General features: G+C 42.6%; 1 protein-coding gene across 2 annotated transcripts in view; it reads right to left on the bottom strand.

Annotated features, from left to right (window-relative positions):
* The window catches only part of akap12b (A kinase (PRKA) anchor protein 12b), a 53,935-nt gene that overhangs the window by 2,708 nt on the left and 32,508 nt on the right, over positions 1 to 18,719 (bottom strand). The window contains exons 1-2 of one of the 2 annotated variants that reach the window (XM_086264213.1): positions 8,532 to 8,801; positions 495 to 4,835 (exon numbers count right to left, since the gene is read on the bottom strand). In XM_086264213.1, coding sequence (XP_086120339.1) covers positions 499 to 4,835; positions 8,532 to 8,556 — 4,362 coding nt within the window. In that variant the 5' untranslated portion in view covers positions 8,557 to 8,801 and the 3' untranslated portion in view covers positions 495 to 498. Of the gene's footprint in view, positions 1 to 494; positions 4,836 to 8,531; positions 8,802 to 18,719 lie in introns of those variants that run through there. The other variant, XM_086264212.1, reaches the window with a different exon arrangement.

Here is an 18,719-nt window from a genome sequence, read left to right as displayed (position 1 = left end):
AGCTTTGTAATTGAGTCTAGTAAATGCATACTCCGACATGGTTTCTTGACTCCATACTGAGCCTGTGATAGAAGAAAAACAGAAGGAGGGAGCGGAGGAATCATAATCAGCCTTTCAGCACAAGTTCATCTGCCCCTCACACACACACCACTTCCCTTTAAGACCCCGGCCTACAAAGAAGGGGTCAATGGCGGCATTCCTGCTTTGATATCAAAGGTCCCCTGGTTACTCATAGCCTGAACAAAAGCTTTTTCATCTGGTGAGAGTGCAAATCCCCTCCCCTACTCCCTAATAAAAGCAGGACCCATTGATGTTTTTTTTTTTTAAAAAAACACTATGAGAAGATTGTTTGATAGGCCAACACAGGAATTTTGTAAATAACTACGCTTAAAAAGAAAAAATCTCAAGTTTTGAGATACTATTAGTACAGAAGCTACTTAAAGTTCTGAGACAGTCAAACAGACAATATAACAGTGCTGAAAGATTAGCCTCACCTGCTCATGATGCTGCTGTGATCTCTGTGGACACAGGCTCGATCTCCTTCACAGCCTCCTCGATCACCTCAATCACCTGCGCCATCACTTCTGCACACTTTGACGGTGTTTTCTCGGCCTCCGATGTGCCAGCTGCATCCTCCACTGCATTTATCGCTTGAGGTTCTTCCTCCAGCACCGGGAGCTTCTCGCTTCCACTGCTCTTGGGTGGTGCGTTGGTGTCTTGAGCTGCAGGACCGTTGCTGTCGAACTCTTCAACGGCCTCTTCTTCGATTGATGGTTCCTCAACCACAAGCGCTGTCTGCAGGACCACCTGGATGGGCATGTGGACTTCAAGCACTTTCTCTTTCTTTTCCTCTGAGGAAGCTTCAGGCTTGGTTTCCTCTGATTGTGATTCCACCTTTTCAGGAGCTTCTTCCTGATCTTTGCTCTGTACCTCCTTGACCTGTGCAGGCTCTTCACTTTCCTGACTCTCTTCCTTTACCTGTCCTGCTTCTTCTGTTTTAAGCGTTTCCTCACTTACTTTAATCTCTGCATCTTGCTTCTGACCCTCTTCTGGTTTCTTTTCCACCTCTTCAAGATTCTCAGTGACCTCGATTGGGATAGCATCAATGACCTGAATGGCAACATTGAGTGGCTGAGGTGACTTTGTTACTGGTTTTACACAGACGATGGGAACAGGGGTCTCAGTGACAACTGGTGCGTCGGCTGCGATGTCGATCTCGTTTTCTGTTGTTGCTATTGCCTGGACTGGTGTTGGGATGGCAGCTGATGGAGTGGGAGGCTTCTTTGGCTCAGGTACATCTTCTGAAACTTTATCTACAGCATCCTGAATGACAGTCTGAGCAATCGCCATGCTCTGAACCTCAATTTCACTGACCTGTTGGGCTTCCTCCTTGATTTCCTCTGTCTTCTCGCTGGCCTGCTTAGCAAGGCCAGCGAGAAGACTGGCCTTGCTAGTCTTCTCGCTAGAGACAAGTGAACTGATCACTGTCTCTACTATTGGGGTGGCAGCAGCCTCTGCGGTCTTTGCAACCTCCTTCGTGGTTTCCTGCGAGTTGAACTGTTCAACATCGGCTACTTTAGACTCTGAGGCACTTTCTGTGGCCGCCGCCTTCTCTGCTTCCACACTGACTGGAGCCACAAGGACGACTGTATCTATGATAACAGGAACCGCCTCACTTGGAAGAACTACAGGAATGGGCGGGTCAGTCTCTTCTGTGAAGGTGGTCTTTGTGGTTTCACATATGTCTGATGACATCTCTGCAGCTGTAGCCTGAAACACCTCTTGTACAGGGATATTTTCTTCAGTGGCAGCAAAGTGCTCCATTTCCATCTCCACTTCCTTGGTCTCTACAGTTACCTCAGAGACTTCAACACTTTGGGTGCAGATAACCGCTTCGGAGGTCAGAGCAATGGGACTGACTAGCACAGTTTTAGGGGAGTTCTCGCTTACTGTGGTGGGCTGAAGGACCTCAGACTCCTCTGTGACAGTGTTCACGACTCCAACCTTCTCAATCTCCGGTTCTTGACACAAGCTGGCAACTTGAATAGTTCCATCACTCCCTGAACTTTCAACAGCAACTTGAAGTTCAGTGGGTTCTAGTAGCTGCACTTGGGCCGTCAACACTGGGTCTTCTGTGAATACTGCTTCCACTGTAGGTGGGTCCAACTCTTCCACTGACACCTCAGAGCACAGAGAATCACGGATCACCGCCACAGTCTCTACCAGAGGCTGTGCAGGCTTCTCCAGAGCTACTTTGGCGATTTCCTTGGTGCCGAGGCCAGTGCAGATAGCCATGGCGTCATCGTGAGTATGTGGCTCGAGGATGGTATTTGTTGTGGCCTTGGCACTGTCAATCGGTGGTTCAGGCTCCGTCTTTTCAGCAGCTACCTCTAATCGTACATCTTCTACAGCCACACATGTCTGGGACGGGATTTCACTGATTTGGGACTCAACACCCTGCATAACCTCTTCTGCGTTCTCTGACTTGGGTGTCTGAGGAACAGGGGTGGTTGCAGCAGCTGGAGCTGGATCGACAGGCTTGACCTCAGCGACAGAGAGTCGGCGACCTGTGCGTCCCGGGGGTTTAGGTAGCATGGCTGGGTCCTCAGTTTCATCCTCTGCGATGTCAGTATCTATAGACTTTGGTGTAGCAGCATTCTCTGCTTCCTCTGGGATATCACTCAGCTGATCGTGTTTATCAGCAGCGTCTTCAACATCGGCTGGGATCCAAGAAGGGGATCTGTCTTCAGATGACACCTTAATCTGGACAGGAGCTGGTTCTGCCTGTGCCTCGGGTTCAGCTTCGACTTGTGCATCGTACTCTGAAAGCGGAACCACAGCTGGAGTTTCAGAGTCCTCCTCTCCTGAGCTCTGGTCAGTGGAAGATTGTTTTTCAACCTTCTTCTTCTTGCGTCCTGGGAAGAATTTTCTCAGAGAGAAGGATGACTCATCTTTTGGTGCTTCACTGTCAGACTGGACTTGCTCTGCAGACTCATCAGGCTTTTCCTCACTTTTGGCCTTGTTCTTTGGCATAACCATGCGTTTTAGGGTACCCCAGGTAGACTCTCTTTCAGGAGGGCTGGGCAAAGGTTCTGGTGAAGAAACTGGTTCACCTTCAGTGTCAGTTGCAGCCTCTGTTTTACCCTCCTTTTCTACTTCTGCTGTTGCTGGTGTTTCCTCTTCAATCTTGGTCTCATCATCATCGGAATCAGAGGTCTTCCTGCCCCTCTTCTTGGGTCCACCCATACACATTAGAGCCTCCCAGGAAACAGAGGTGTCCATTTTCTTTTTGGGCTCTTCGGTGCTGCTGAGCAGCTTCTCAGTGGTTTCAGTCTTTGGCTCTTCCTCAGAGGGCTTATCTTCTTTAGCTTCTTCCTCAACACTCTTATCTGCTAATGCAGCACTCTCAGAAGAGGACAGGGTGGCCGACTTGGCTGGCTTCTCCGCAGCTGCTTCATCTTCACTCTCTGATGATCTCTTTACACGCTTCTTTGGCGTCACCAGTTTCTTGAATGAGGACCAGGCCATGATGCCCTCCTTTTTCTTTTCTCCATCAGATCCAACTTCACCTTCAGTCTCTTGGCTAGACTCATTCTGGGTCACCTCCACAGCAATAACATGCTCTCCCGACTCCTCTGGAGATGAGGGCCCACTATCAGTTTTAGGAGCTTCTGCTGGCTCTGTGGAGGCCTGGAGCTGCTCAGCCGCCTGCTCCCCAGACTCTGTGAGCTTGGCCTCAGTATCTTTCTTGGTTTTCGGTTTCTTAGTTGAGAGCTTCTTTAGGCCAGCTCCAGTGAAGAGTTTTTTCAGGGGGCTTCCTTGAGGCTTTGCCTTCTCCTGAGATGACAGCAGCTCAGCCTCAGATGTCACTTCAGTTGGAGCTTTTGCCTCCACTCCTGTGGGAGGTTCAGCTTTTTGCTCTTCTTGTTTTACCTTATCATTAGTTGTTTCTGCAACAGCAGGGGTTTCAGCTGTGACCTCAGGCTCTGGATGATCTTCTGATTTTGTTTCCTGTGGGGTAATCGCTGCCTCTTCCTTGGGCTCAGATTTTTCCTCAACAGCAGCCTCCAACACTTCCTCCTCGGTTTCGTTTTCTGTCACATCTTTGACCTCCTTTTCTTCGACAGCAGTAACAGTTTCCTCGGTCTTAGCAGTCTCCTCCTCAGTAGCCACCTCGTTGACCTCCTCCTCTTTTGGCTTCTTTATGCTCGCTTTCTTTCGCAGGTTAGAGAAAAGACCTCCACTGAAGAACTTCCTGAAAGGGGACATGGCAGCCTCCTGAGGTGGTGAAGTGCTCTCACCTTCCTTCTCAGCTCCTTCCTCCTTGACTGCTTCGTCAACAGCTTCAGCAGCAGCAGCACCTTCAGGCGTGGCTTCAGTGGTTTCAACTTTTACAGTTTCTGTAGTGACCTCAACAGCAGCTGCCTCTGCATCAGCCTCCTTTTCTTCAGCCGTGCTTTTCTCATCAACAGCAGGAGCCTTCTCTTTCTCCTTCTCCTCCTCTTCCTTCGCAGGCTCATCTGTCCCACTGCCCTCTTCTCCTTCTTTATCTTTGACTGTCAGGAGCTTCACAGGGTCTTTCTCCTCACTCTTGTCCTTCTTGAGGGTGAACTTAAAGCCCACAAAGCGGAAGATCTTCTTGAAACCAACTTCACTTGCATCATCAGGTTGTTCCTCCGGAGCCTTCTCCTCAGCAGCTGAAATATCATTTGCATCGGGGGCCTCTTTATCAACTTTTTCTCCATTTACTTGAGGGGTCACTTCATCCTGGATGGTGTCCATGGTCTCAGTAGCGTCCTCCTTCTGACCCACAGACACCCCATCTGGCTGGCCAACTGAGAGCACAAGAGAAGAGAAAGAACTTTCTGTAAGATGTTGATCAAATCTCTCACTGGACTTTACTACTTGTCTCTGTCTACAGAAAAAAATCACAAATAACATTCCCATGACATTGATATAAAGCTACAATAGGCAATATTCAATTTAACAAATTCAGGTTATGTTGAGGAAATCAAATTATTGGCTGAGACAGCATAAATTATTCAGCATTCCATAAAAATCTCTGAGGAGATGACCCAGTAAAAACAATAAAAAGTTTTATATCTTCAACAAAACTCTCACCCCCATCTGCAGAAAAAAGAAGTTAAACAGAAAGCATTTGCAGAGATCATGTTTTACTACTAAATTGCAATCTGCTCCCACTAATCCTTCGCTACGTAAACATGCCAAAGAAATGGCATTGACGTAAAAAGGAAAAGGTTTGACGTAGAAATATAAAGAACAGTGATCCCCAAATGGAAATTGATTGGAAGTGTTATGCAAGCAATCCTTCAACAATTTGCAGATTATTGTCCAGAAGTCTACAAAGCAACTCTGCTATTGTGCAACGTGTAAATAGCATCTAGTTGCCTTTGATGGTCAACGCTTTCCATTATCACGAGTGATTTCTTGGTAGCGATACACTTGCTAGGCAAATGGTGCATGATGATGTAAGAAATGAAAACCACACATGCAACACACACATACGCATACACGCCTGCCACATCTCTGTGTTTTGACAGAAGAAGGCGTGGCGGGTGGGGGGTGACGACGACCTGCCAGGGAGTCCTCAGATCTCAGTGCAGTCTGGGAAACCTCACATCTAACACCCCTAGACTCTCAAAACAAATTCCCAGAACTTTAATGCCTGGATATCAGGTTACATGATTACACAGGAGGGCAGATATGCATTCCACAATCTTACCACACTGTGGGAAATATGCCCTTTGCTTGCAAGTCACCAACAAGGCAGACTTTAAAATATGGAAGGAAAACCTTTGAAACATGAAAAATCATATTTCACAGATCAACGATTTACTTCCAAGCAGAATTCAGTTTTCCCATTTCACACAAAAATGTACAACTCTCCCTGCGCCTACATCCCTTTTTCTAAATTATAGGCATGAATTTCAAGTCATCAAATTCCTTGAATGTTTTTTGGTTTTAAAAAACCCAAACAGTTTGTGTTTTTTTTGTATGCCAACTTGTTAACGAGGGCACGCCCATATCTTATGCATGAATTTAACTTGAGAGGAATGTGAGCTACGCGGTTCACCATATGTTTAGGAAAAGAATTTAGGATACGCTAAACATAACTAGAACTTAAATCCCAGCAGATTTCAAGAATGCTTATTTGTTTGTTTTTTTCTCAGCTAAACTGTGTCTTGCCTGTGCCCATATAGCATACACAAAACAAACAATACAGTCCTCTACTACCCCCCCTTAGAATAATTCCCAATCCCCTTGACCCAAATTCCACCACAGCAGGATGGATGGGGACCCACCCCCTTCCCAAGGCACATACGCATTCAAACACAATAGTCTTCTAACCCTCTCTGGCCTCCGAAAATAAAGGAAGGGGGTTGGTCAGCTTTCCTCTTATCAAGAGACACTGGAGCCCCGAGGAAGTTTGAAAATTATTAGGATTTTGCGAACTTTACCCAGCTGATGTAAACACGAATGAAACAGGGAGAAAAAAACAAGCCTGAGTGGTTTCTTAATTACATCAGTGTCACATGGCAGTGGGCTCTCTCTTTCTCACGTAGGTGTGATTTTCAGGGTCCGATCACACCCTTGTTAAACTGGAAAGGCAACACCAAAAAACATCAAAACAGACCAGCAGAAAAAAAATCCCACCCATGTTAAACGTTTTGCAAATTCAATTTACATATGCTAGCAACAGAAAATCAGTAATAGAGCGCATAATGATGTAGTAAAGACTTTTCCGAGTAAATGTGTATAGAGGAGGGGTCAGACAGTTGGTAAGCCAGGCCAGCAACAGTAGTGTGCATCTACGTTGATAATAAAACAGGAACCATGCTGACTTAACAGACTACTGGCATCTCTCCCCTCTTTTTGATCTCTGTTTTCCAGCCCATAATTTTTCTTATTTCTTTTTTTCCCCTCTAGACACACAACTCTTATCTGGGGGGGAGGAGGAAGAGGAGGGTGTGTACTAGAAAGAATGTGAGAGCGAAGGGTGAGGTGGCTACAAGGGGTGAGGAGGAGACAGTTAAGAGATGAAGGGGCAGAAGTGTGTGTGTGTGTGTGTGTGTGTGTGTGTGTGTGTGTGTGTGTGTGTGTGTGTGTGTGAGTGAGAGAGAGGGGGGGGGGGGGGGTGCATCCAACCCTCTAATTCACTTTAGAGGGTGTCACATATCTCAAACACACACATTCATAGCTGAAATGCTTCTCTCCACTGGAGACAGGCTTTGTTTATGTGTGAGTGTGAGAGCATGTGGCGAGGCGAGGCACTTGTATTAAATATTGTCACTACTGCAAAAAACTGGTTGTTGTTCATGTACTCCACTCTGCAGGGGGTGGGTGTGTCAGTTGGGAGGATGAATAGCAGCTATTCTTTCTATACAGTATGTAAAACATTATAAAATATATGCAAATCCTTGTTATAATTCCTAGTCTGGACCTGAAGCCTTAAAACAAAAGAAGTCAGTTAAACCCAAGGTAGGGACAACCCCGCCCCCTGTCCTCCCAACAGAGAGGAGACTAACAGACTCTGTCTTGCACCCTGCGTCTGTATGAAAGGTGTGGTCAGAGTGTCTCAGTGTCTCCAAAGGGGGGTGGGGCACATCAACAGCTGCATAATTGCCTCTCAGGACAAACCAAAATTAAGCTGAATTAACCAGCAGCGCACAATAGAAACCAAAACCATGGGTCACCATGAAGCAAAACAGTCCAACCCTGCCCAGCCTGAAACATCTCCTGGTTAGATGTCCCAGAAGAAGGAACAGTCCTGGCATGTAATTAATTCCATAGGCCCCTTGTCTCCTCCCTCCCTATATCCTCTGTGGCTAAGTTAAATAACCCCACTGGGAATTGGGATCCCACTCTGATCTAATGAAACACTTCACATGATGGGATGCACGGAGCGCAGCTGGCTGAGATGACGACACACATTAAAAGCAAGGTTTCAAAACATATCTGTGCATGCATCGTTATACATCTCTAATCGTCAGCTGTCTGTGTGAATTATTTCCTCACTAAGAAGTTTGGCAGCTGGTGAGGGATGTATACTCTGGGATGAGGGGAAGTAGGTCAGTATTTTAACACTTAGAATATTTGTTAGGACTGTAACAGTGTAACAGGATTACTTTACTTAATAAAAAACAAGGCTCTACTGTATAGTGATCAATGGAAGCACCCAAAGTGAAATCACTCATCTGTGTCGGGAAAGCTACAAACCACAATACTCACTTAACCACACCCTCAGGACAACAATGCCTCTGGCCATACTCCCTCATACAGTACAAGAAAAACATGCTTTAGGTTTCGAAATTCCCTCAAATAACAAAGTAAAGCAAAAGCATAAATCACAACATTTAACTTTTAAACATTATCTCATGCAAGCACAGTAAACCAGCAGCCACACCTCTATTTATTTACACGTTTAAGTTGATATAATTGCATCTTGTACTGAAAAAGACCGAATGTGTCCACATGCAATTGCTTATATTCCACTCAATCCTTCTCCTTACCTGTTAACGTAATTGTTCCAAGCATTGGTAGAAGTCCAAAAAATCCTTTCTCCCAAAAAACTTTTAAAAATAAATAAAGATGCAAAAAAAAAAAACCTGGAGTTCAAAACTATAAAATCCTACACTATGTAGCCTTTTAGCGTTGATTTCTTTCACTGCGGACTAGGTTAACTCTCTTTCACTTGGCTCCGTCCTTATTATTAACTCAGAGGGCAGAAGCTGTGTGTGTCTCTCTCTCTTTCCTCCAGTGGTTCTCAGTCAGTATGAACAGAAATCAGGGCTCCACACACATTTCAATAGTCCCACACACATGTCATGCTAGGACCACCCCTACCTCCCTCCCACCTCCCTTTCTTCAGCTGTTCTGAATGAACCCCCCCCACACACACACACACCACCCCCACCTCTTCCTCCTCCTCATCCTTTATCCGCTCACACTCCCTCAGACCTGAGCGTCCAGCCTGAACAAGTTGAGCTCATCGTGTGACCTTTTGAGGAAGCTTTTGTCGTCCACTTCTTCAAAAAATTATTGTACATGTACAAACCACCAGCGACCCCCACCCCAGTCCCATCTATTCTCCCCACTGTCACGTAGACGCAAACTTTACACACATTGTTTCCTCGGATGGGCGCTCTACAGATGTCCTCTCCGGCCTTTGAATACCCATGACTGTCTTTTAAGGAAAGACGTGGGTATTCATGGCTATGTTATTTCTAAAATAGCAACTGTAAAACAGTCTTGAGCGCCCCCATCCCCCCTGAATCCCCTCTACTCCACTTCTTAAGGAGGCCACCAGGCTTTCCGTGCAGTGTGTCGTGGCTCACGTCACCAATCATGTAGAGGAATGTTGATGGAGGAAACCCAGAGGGAAATCCAGGATTTAATATGGATGCTAACTGCACTGTATGGAAATTGAGACATCTTAGTACACTGACCTCAAGTATGTTCTCATTTAAAGCACCAAAATCATGAATGGGAACTGCCATCAAGTTCCAGCCTGCCCCCTGTGAATGTTAATGGGGCTCAGTTGCTCCAATACAGACACATTTAATTCGGCTTTTGTCTGTGGGGCAAGAGAGACGACAAGGAATGCAGATAAATCCTCAGGTAAATACCAACATAATCAGATCTGTCACACTTTAACATTGTCCCACAGGAATGTGTGAACTCCACCTTAGCCGGCCCCCCAAATGGGTGATAACAGTAATCAAGCACCGTCTGAAAGCGGCCGCCGAAAATGTTTATGTGCTTGAGGTTTAAAGTGTGAGAAAAAGCATTCACATAGAGGAAGTTAATCGACATAGAGTCTAGCCGAAGCAATCAAGGTAAGTGTCGGCTCCAGAAGTGAGACGATTGAAGAGTCGGCTCCGATTTTTCAGTATATGCTATGAAAAAAACATTTCTTATAGCTTTTAAACCTCCAGAATGTCAGGCTAAAAAAAAACCAAGGCAAACCAAGGAACATGGGCAAGAGAAATATTATTTTCTCCTTATCTAACACCACTTCCTGTGAGTTTTTTATCAGCTTTACTAAACTGAGTCAGTTGTGAAGGAGTTATTGGGCTTGCAGACAATCAAATTGTAAAAAAAAAAGACAAGAAATCAACACTGGAAAACTGTGATCTTAAAAAAGAGACATGCTTGAGCTGTAGAAATCATTGCATAGGCTAGGCAACAGAGTTCATCTTTGCAACAAAGAAAAAAAAAACGTGTAAAGGGACCAGTATGATTTTTATTAGATTGCCAAATACACTGCCATATAGACAACATATTTTAAAGGGAAGGCAGTAAAAGAGCCCAGATGTCTGCCTACTTGCAGCTCAGAACCTTTGCACCAACTATTGCAGCTTTCTGAACCGTCAAATCTATTACCAAGCAAGAATGAGAAAACATTTATTTTGGAAATTTGCCTCCAAAGTTCCCCAACACCTAATAAGAAACAATACAGTCACAAGAAGGCTGGAAAGTACCTGTCATCAAGCTCAATATGAGGAGATGGTTTCCAGAATTTCTCAGTTTTACTTTAGTCATTTGATTCTCTTTTATTTACTTAAATAGAGTTATAAAGCATTACACTATTATCACGTTATGGATTAAACCTTCAGATTTTTGCTGATGAATGCTATATCCATGATCTGGTTATAGTAATATAGAGACTTATTTTAACTCTAACTAAGAATATAACTTTAATCCATCTGTGCAATAACAGGTTTAGAGTGAGAAAATCTTGTCATTACAGATTAATTATTCTGATGCTGATCACCTAAAAAGAATTTCATTCAGACACACCAGTGAGTCTTTCTTTATTTGAATCATCCAAGTTATTCGGTTACTGACTCATTAAAGAGTTATTTCACTATCCGTCCCGTACAAAGTGACCGCTTTGACAGGATACTGTGCTGAGTGAACACTGAGTCAGACCGAAGGGAATTTAGATAGAGTGCCTCCAGTAGGTCAAACCACGTCTTCCTTTTCCCTGCCAGCTTCCTTCATGTGACTCATCCACATCAATCACATTCCTGGACTTCCATACATGCTGAGACGTATTGTATTTAGACTACACTGTATGGGAAACACTGAAGACAATAAAGGAAAGATCCCTATCCCCTTTAAAATGACCATTATTAAAAACAGAGCAGAGAACAATCAACTCTAAATTTGTCCTGCTGCCAAAGATGTCTACAAAATATGCTGGCCTGGCCTGACTTGATACTACTGCAATTCAAATGTACTACATATTTGCACTATTATGTTTGCCTTAATATAAACTTAAGAGCACAAAGTAATTACAATTTTGAATCCAGCTGAGCTGCCGTTGGCCAATAATTACAAACAGCAAGAAATCTGCAAGTTTGGAGCCAGAAATCCTTCAAATACACAGAATTTGATTATTTTGTTTGTTTTTTCATACAAAGAAAACCATAAAGTATTTACATTTGGGAAGCCCGGATCTGATTGTTTTACATTGCTTATTTGAACTTGAAAGGAAAGTATAAAAAGGAGTATAAAAAGATCAATTACATGTTTTAGATCATTCAATAAATGTTTAATATTAGACAAAGGTAACCTGAGTTTTTAATTTCTGATTGAATTTATTAAATCCTACCTGCCTCTGTCTGAAAAAGTAACTGCTTGAGCTTTAGAACATAAACGTATAGCTGGACATTTTCCAGTTGAGAGAAGAATTCGTGGTTGGATCAATTACAGCAAGTCATCCAGGTTGTAAAGCAACAAAGCAGCCACAGACCATCACACTACCACCACCGTGTTTGAGTCTTCGTGTGACGTTCTTTTATCAAATGCTGTGTTAGTTTTACTCTAACATGTAACGTGACTAAAACCTTCCAACTTTTGTCTCGTCAGTCCACAGAATACTTTCCTAAAACTGTTGAGGGATCTTCAAGGTGTTTTTTTGTGGGGTAAATGTGCGACGAGTCTTTGTGCTCTCTTTGGTCAGCAGTGGTTTTCTCCTTGGATCTCTCCCATGAATGCTATTTTCGCCCAGTCTCTTTCTTACTGTTGAATCATGAACTCTGACTTTAACTGAGGCAAGTGAAGGCTGCGGTTCTTTAGATGTTGTTGATGCGCTCTAGGAGTGATTTTCCTAGGCTGGCCACTCCTGAGAAGGTTCACCGCTGTTACGACTTTTCTCCATTTGTGGTTAATGGCTCTCACTGTGGTTCACTCGAGTCTCAAAGCCTTAGAAATAACTTTGTATCCCTTTCCAGACTGACTTTTTGTTTCCTGAGTTTCTTTAAATCGTTACTTTTTGATATCTTTTACTCTGCTTCACTTTTTTTTTAAAGAAAATGTGGTCAATCATAGTTAACTTTTGATTTTACAATAGAGTCAGAGGAACAGTTACTTTTTCACAGCACTGTATTTAAATGGTGCAGTGTTTATATGCTGTGTTAGGGTTGAATATTTCATGAAATGCAAATGTTGTATAGCTTTAATGTTGGGTGAAACAACAAGTGTCTTTTCCTTTAATTAAAACTTCTATTTTTTACTACAAACAAAGACCAGTTGTGTTGTTACGTTATGCTGTGCAGTACATGCCTCGCATATCTCGATAAATCGGAAAACGTGCTGGAGTTCAGGAATGTTTGAGGAGGGGTTCTGAGTGGTTGGGCGGGTGGGGGTTTAGGGTGCTGGGTGGAGGGGCTTTTTGGTGACTGTAAATAAGTGAGTGACATCATTAGATAGCACAGAAGAAAGTGCCTCATACTCCTCCAAGGGCTGGATTGGGTGATATTGAAATAATTGGAGGAAAGGGAAACGAGGCCAACAAGTGTGTGAAACTGCCCTCAAGATCTGAGAGATTTTTTCATTCAGTGACTTTCCTGCCTTCCACATTTTTTAATTCTTCTTTCTCCTTTTCAGACTGTAGTTTATTCCCCAAATCCACACCGCAATCCCCTTTAATCCTACCCCACTAGTTTCGCCTCAGTCTCTTCTATCCACTTTAAACCCCATCCCACCCCTTCCCCAGTTTGTGTGTGGGCCAGAGGGATGGATAAGAATGTTGGACAGGAAATAGTCACTTCTTGACATCACAGTTTCCTCTTCCCATTTCCTCGAGTTACAGTCATTCTGTCCTCTGCACATTCTGTCCAGCAATCTTTCCGTTTTCTTACTGAGACCGTACATTACGTGATGTCGTGTGATGAAGCGTACACCGTGACTGTGATGCCTCCCATGTTTTTGTTTAGTTTTGCTGTAAAACAATGGGACAGTCATGTTTACAGCTTTCAGTAATCAGGGAGAAGCTTCTGGCTCCACTAAATTGAATATTGACTTGCACGCAACTGGCTAATATCACATTTGAGACAATTAAGCTCACTTCCTGTACTGCTGGTCTTTCTTAAGTTTTATAAAGACAAAAAGGGGGTTATAAATCTGGGCGAGGAGAGACAGTTCTCACAAAGTAGTATGTTTAGCCAACAGCTGCCATCTGATCTACACTTTCCTCTGCATTCCTGAAATATCTGGCCCAGCAATTTGGCATTCCAGTTGTTGTTATGCATCATCTTGTCTTGCAGTACAGACTGGAATGTATAAACGGAGAAGTGGAGATCTTAAGATCTCCTCCTAGAGGTTGAAACCTGTCAACATTTACAAATGAATGGAGATGAATGGTGTTCCTTTACGTCAGCTGCCAGTTTAACAAGAATGCAGGCTTTCATGTGTGTTTTGCTTCACTTTAATCTGCATTTCAAATGAATGTGTGCATTGAAACTAACTCCAGATAAAAGCTGTGTACCAACCCCCCCACAAAAAAAGCACAATGCTGATTACTAAATGTTGCTCAACCCAAAGGTGGCTCACATGTTCAGGTTCCTTTATGATCTTTCTCGTTGCTCATCCCCCTTTCTTACTCCAGTGTCTGTTTAACATTAGCTTTTGGCAAATATTCATTTACCTGTGACTGATGTATAAAAATGCTGATCCGAACCCTACATTTACTTTCAACTGATCGTTCAAATCAAAGTTTTCTTGAGACGGCTCACAGAGGGAAATAATTCCACAACAATTTGGATTATTTGTGACTTTTGTTGATACAACTGCTGGTAGTCTCAGTTGTACAAGTATCAGGTATCCTGCACCAAGACGGTTATGCTAAATGTCTGCCAAAACACGTGAAAAACCTCGTCTCACTGGCTAATTCCTGGTACCTTTTTAAGAAGCATTTTGTTCTCAATTTTAAGGTACAAATGACTAATGATAATTTATGGATACATACTGCTTAGGAAGAGTCTCGATAATTTCATTAAAGAAGGAGGGGAGGAGGGGTCAAACATATTTTGGGCCCATTTTCAGAAGAAGGTTAGGGAGGGAGAGGGAGATTAGGTTCCCTGATGCCGGAGAAGATGAGAGAGGAGTGCCCATGGAGACGAGCAGGTCCTGTGGGGGTCTGAAAGCTCTGATGGGAGCCTACCATAAATATCTAATTATTACTGAACTGTTAGGTCCGGTGCACTGAGGACTATTACTTAAAAGCTGCTGAGCTGACAACCTAATTTAGTCATTTCATATGCTGTGGTTTGGCTCAAAAGCTCTAGTTTTTGAATATGGTGGATTTTGAAAACAACACGATTACGATTGTTTTCTTGTATGAATTTTAATAAATGATCAGGAATTTTAAGAGTTAAAAGTGTGCAGCGAGGGTTACCTTTGTGGCAAAAAAGATTCTTTCTCAGTTTCTACTCATCTGCAAGGTACATTAAGGCTACTTTAATAAATCATTTTTACATTAATTTAATCACAGATTAAAATATCTTTGTTGAATGTTAAATTAGGCATTCACAGTTTCACCATACTGATAATTAGCAGTCCAAACTGAATCCCCGATCAGCTCCACTAAGTTCTTTAGCCTCTTTTCTGTAACTCTTTAGATTTGTTTTAACGTAGTAACATAAACCCTGCTTCCAGCTATAGCACAAACATGTTTTAATGAAAAACATGAAAATAGCTGTGCACTATCCACTCAGCAGGAAGCAAACAACAGCAGGGAATAGCCAGCACACATATCTGAGCATTTAGATGCTAAAAAGAGTAGATGGAAAATATATATTAGACTTAATAAACTGCTTTGGTAGATAGCCCAGACGCTGGTCACTTTCCTGTCAGCTGCATATTACACCATCATTTTTTAAACAGCCAAAAGTAATGATAAATAATACATTTCCTCTTTGTGTGACTTTTGCAATAAGCTGTAGAAATGTAAACACAGTGAAAATTTAAAATAAAACATATTTGTCATGTTTATCAATGCTTTTTAAGCATTGATAAAGGTACCTTGATGCTGTTATCAAACAAAGCCAGCAGAATTCAAATAGGTGCTGAGTTTTCGAATCAGATATTTGTGCTTATAGAACATTAGAATTGTTGGTGGGAGCCATTGGGGGAAAAATAATGTTACATTTAAGAATTTATATTTCTTCCTCATGAACAGGGAAACACAGACATTATTTATTACCGAAGAACTTTAGACACTCCTTTAATTTGCACACAGGAGTCCGCGGGATCTTCCAGCAATGGTGATGATATTTTCCAGAGAACTGATTAGGCAGTAGGTGGCTAATCTCTAATCTAGAATATAATCAACTCCAGACCAGGTTAGGTTTACAGCATAAGCTACCATGGTGATGTGACCTGGCAAGAAGGGAATGAAAATCAAGAAAATCCTGCTTTATCTTACAGGCTTAAGGATGTTAGAGAGAAACAAAACAAAGCAAAAACAGGAACACAGAAAAATGTCACAGAAATGTCAACTTAAAGTGGCGAGTATTCAGCTGCTCACATCTCAAAGGTCATAAGATGAAGGTTTTAGTCTAGGAATCAATAATAAGGCCTGCTGCTGACATGACTGAAAGCAGGTATAGGAAATCAGAGCTTTGAATTGAATTCTGAACGTACCCACCCAAAATCCAACAAACATCGGTAGATTGGTGCTCAGCGGGGTATTGCTGTCTGTTCCTCTATTGCTGATCATGTGGACTTTTTAAAACTGAGCAAGAGTTAAACAGCTGCAACATTAAACATTTTGTTACCCCTATGAGCTGCAAGCTATGCTTGACTAGGAGGGGAAAAGCCTCCTGCCTGATCAGCAGCTGACAGCTTTCTAATAGAGTTCTCTTATTATCTCCTACCCTGAAGCACCCACTTCATACCTAAAGACTAAATAAAACATGCAGCACAAATGGACATAATTGCAGTCATAACTGCACAACGATGGATCTTGGGGGACCGAGGGGCTTTCAAGCACTCCGGTATAAAACTCTAACACTTTCCTGTGGGACATCTTCCTTTATTTGTAGCTGGAGAAATCCTTTTGACATCTCAAGGCAAGTTAATGGATTGCAGCCTCCTCGCACTCACAGTACAAATCAAGAGCGCACGTATTCCTTCCAGTACTGTAAGGGCAGTAGAAAAAGATGCACAAAACATCTGAACCACAACTGTCGACTGTAATGAGTATTGTCAGTTGGAATGTAAAAGTAATATGGGGCAGGAATCCAAGAGGAGAAATCCAGCGGCTGGATTGTGTTAGGAACTCGAAGCTTTACTGGCAGAGATCAGACAGAGCTTAAGTGGAGGGAGAGGTCCCTTCCACAGGCATGATGAACATTTTGGCAACGCAGTCATGTATTCCCCGGAGCCAAGCCCAAGCAAGCCCATCCTGGGATGAAATCATGGCTTCACATTAAACACGATCACACACATGCCTACCAGACTGCAACACAATGTTAAAGTTTACACCTGCAACCAAAAAAGTAATAAAAACGAAGTACAGGAAGACACAAGGGAACTAGCAGGGACCAGCAGCACTTGAAAAACCTTTGCTTACTTTACTTTTCCTTGTGCAACAATCACTAAGCTCTGACGAGGAGCTGTCGGTATTTATTAGCATGTCCACTACTTTTATTGTTTAGTCTATAAGACGTCAGAACAAGCAAATGGCTTAAGCTCAGAGTGATGTCTTTCTAAACAACCTATAAACCCAGAAGTGACTCAGCCTAATGATTATAAACACATTTCAACATAATTTCTGAAGCAGCATTTCTGAAGTGAATGACAGAAAGCTTTAAATCCAGTTACATTTCTTAAAGTATCTAAAACTGATACGCACACACACGTTAATGAATGCGTTCTTTAAATTGACTTCAGTTTGGTGAACCGCACCCACCAGTCCCGTGGGTGGAATGTAACAAACAAACACGGATGATTTGACCAGCGAATGATGTCCGGTCGCACTGCAGATAAACAGGCATGTCCGAACGCATTCACACACTCACACAGTCAGCAGTGTCTTCCTTCTGAAGGCTTCCACAAAACTTAATCTGTCCTCTTTTTTTTTGAGTCTGTGAGCCATCTGGGAGGGTCTCTCAATGCTCTGGCCAGTGAATTACCTCAGCCTTCATGTCATTCTTTAGGCTCCCATTACACCCCTAACTCATCCACACCCCTGAATCACACATGCAGGCTTTTATGCACATCTAAATGGAAAACAGAGCACATAAAAATCTATCCTGTTGCTAATATAATTAAAAAGTGTACACAAAAAGCGATAGGGGAGACAAAAAAATGAAGTGATGTTGATGCATTTGGAGCTAGTTTTGTAGGGTCGAGGCCTTGCACTGGGTTATGTAATCGGTAGCTGCATCATTTATGTTGTTTCCTCTCTTTACCTATTTTTAATCTTCCTGCCTCCAAAAATTCAGAGTGCCTCTTCAGAACTTTACAAACATGCAATATTTATTGAACTCCTCTCTGTCTACCTGGGATAGTGTCATAAAACCCTTAATTTCAAAGCCTCTGGCAGCCTTAACCTCCTAGGACCTGGCGTCCACATATGTGGACATCACATTTTGGGTTGTTTAGACCAAAATACGAAATTTTGCTCTACAAGGGCCTGATATCCACTTACGAGGATGTTATACTGCCACTGTGCTATTGGAATTTTAGACCAATATCCTCATATGTGGCTCTTATTTTTCTCAGAAACAAAATTTTGGTAAAAAAAAAAAAAAAGAATCGGGTAATTCTTTGTTTTTACATTCATCAGGTCCCAGTCAGCCCAAATATCAAAGAGCAATTAAAAACGAATGCCACGGAGGAGTTTGGGTCTTAGGAGGTTAAGGAAAGATTTTCAAATAGAAATGTAGAGAATTTCCTATCACATTTTGATAAAAATATAATGGCCCTATAAAATCTACACTAGACCACACATTTGCTCTTTCACAAATACTGTGCTAAGTTTTGAGTAAATTGGTACTAGGTTGAATTCAGTTATTTATATGCTATTTGTTTATATACTACTTTAGTTAGTGGCTGGTTCATGCGTGTTGACTGCTGACAAAGGTACTGGAAATTGAGTTTGACATATATGCTAAACATATCATTTCTAAACATATATCCAACATATATGTTTTGCTTCTTGATCACCTACATATGGATTTTTATCATATTAGGAGGCATCTTCAACGAGGCCACTACACTACTGGCTTGTGTGTTATGTGTTTGGGGAGTTTCATGCCTGGGCTGGCCTCCTAACTATAAACACTCTGTTTTACCTGATAGAGAGAGATTATGGTTGTGGGTTTGCATGTGTGTCGGGTCTTTTGATCTACATCCAGTCTTTTGTTGTTTTTTGCTGTTATCGGAAAGATTCTGTTTCTCTTCCT

This window comes from Aulonocara sp. 'chitande type north' Nkhata Bay, linkage group LG15 (assembly GCF_057382095.1).
Source record: "Aulonocara sp. 'chitande type north' Nkhata Bay isolate Kocher_YH1m ecotype deep benthic linkage group LG15, A_spYH_male_GT1.1, whole genome shotgun sequence".
Classification (NCBI taxonomy): domain Eukaryota; kingdom Metazoa; phylum Chordata; class Actinopteri; order Cichliformes; family Cichlidae; genus Aulonocara; species Aulonocara sp. 'chitande type north' Nkhata Bay.
This window is presented reverse-complemented; position numbering and strand designations above follow the sequence as displayed.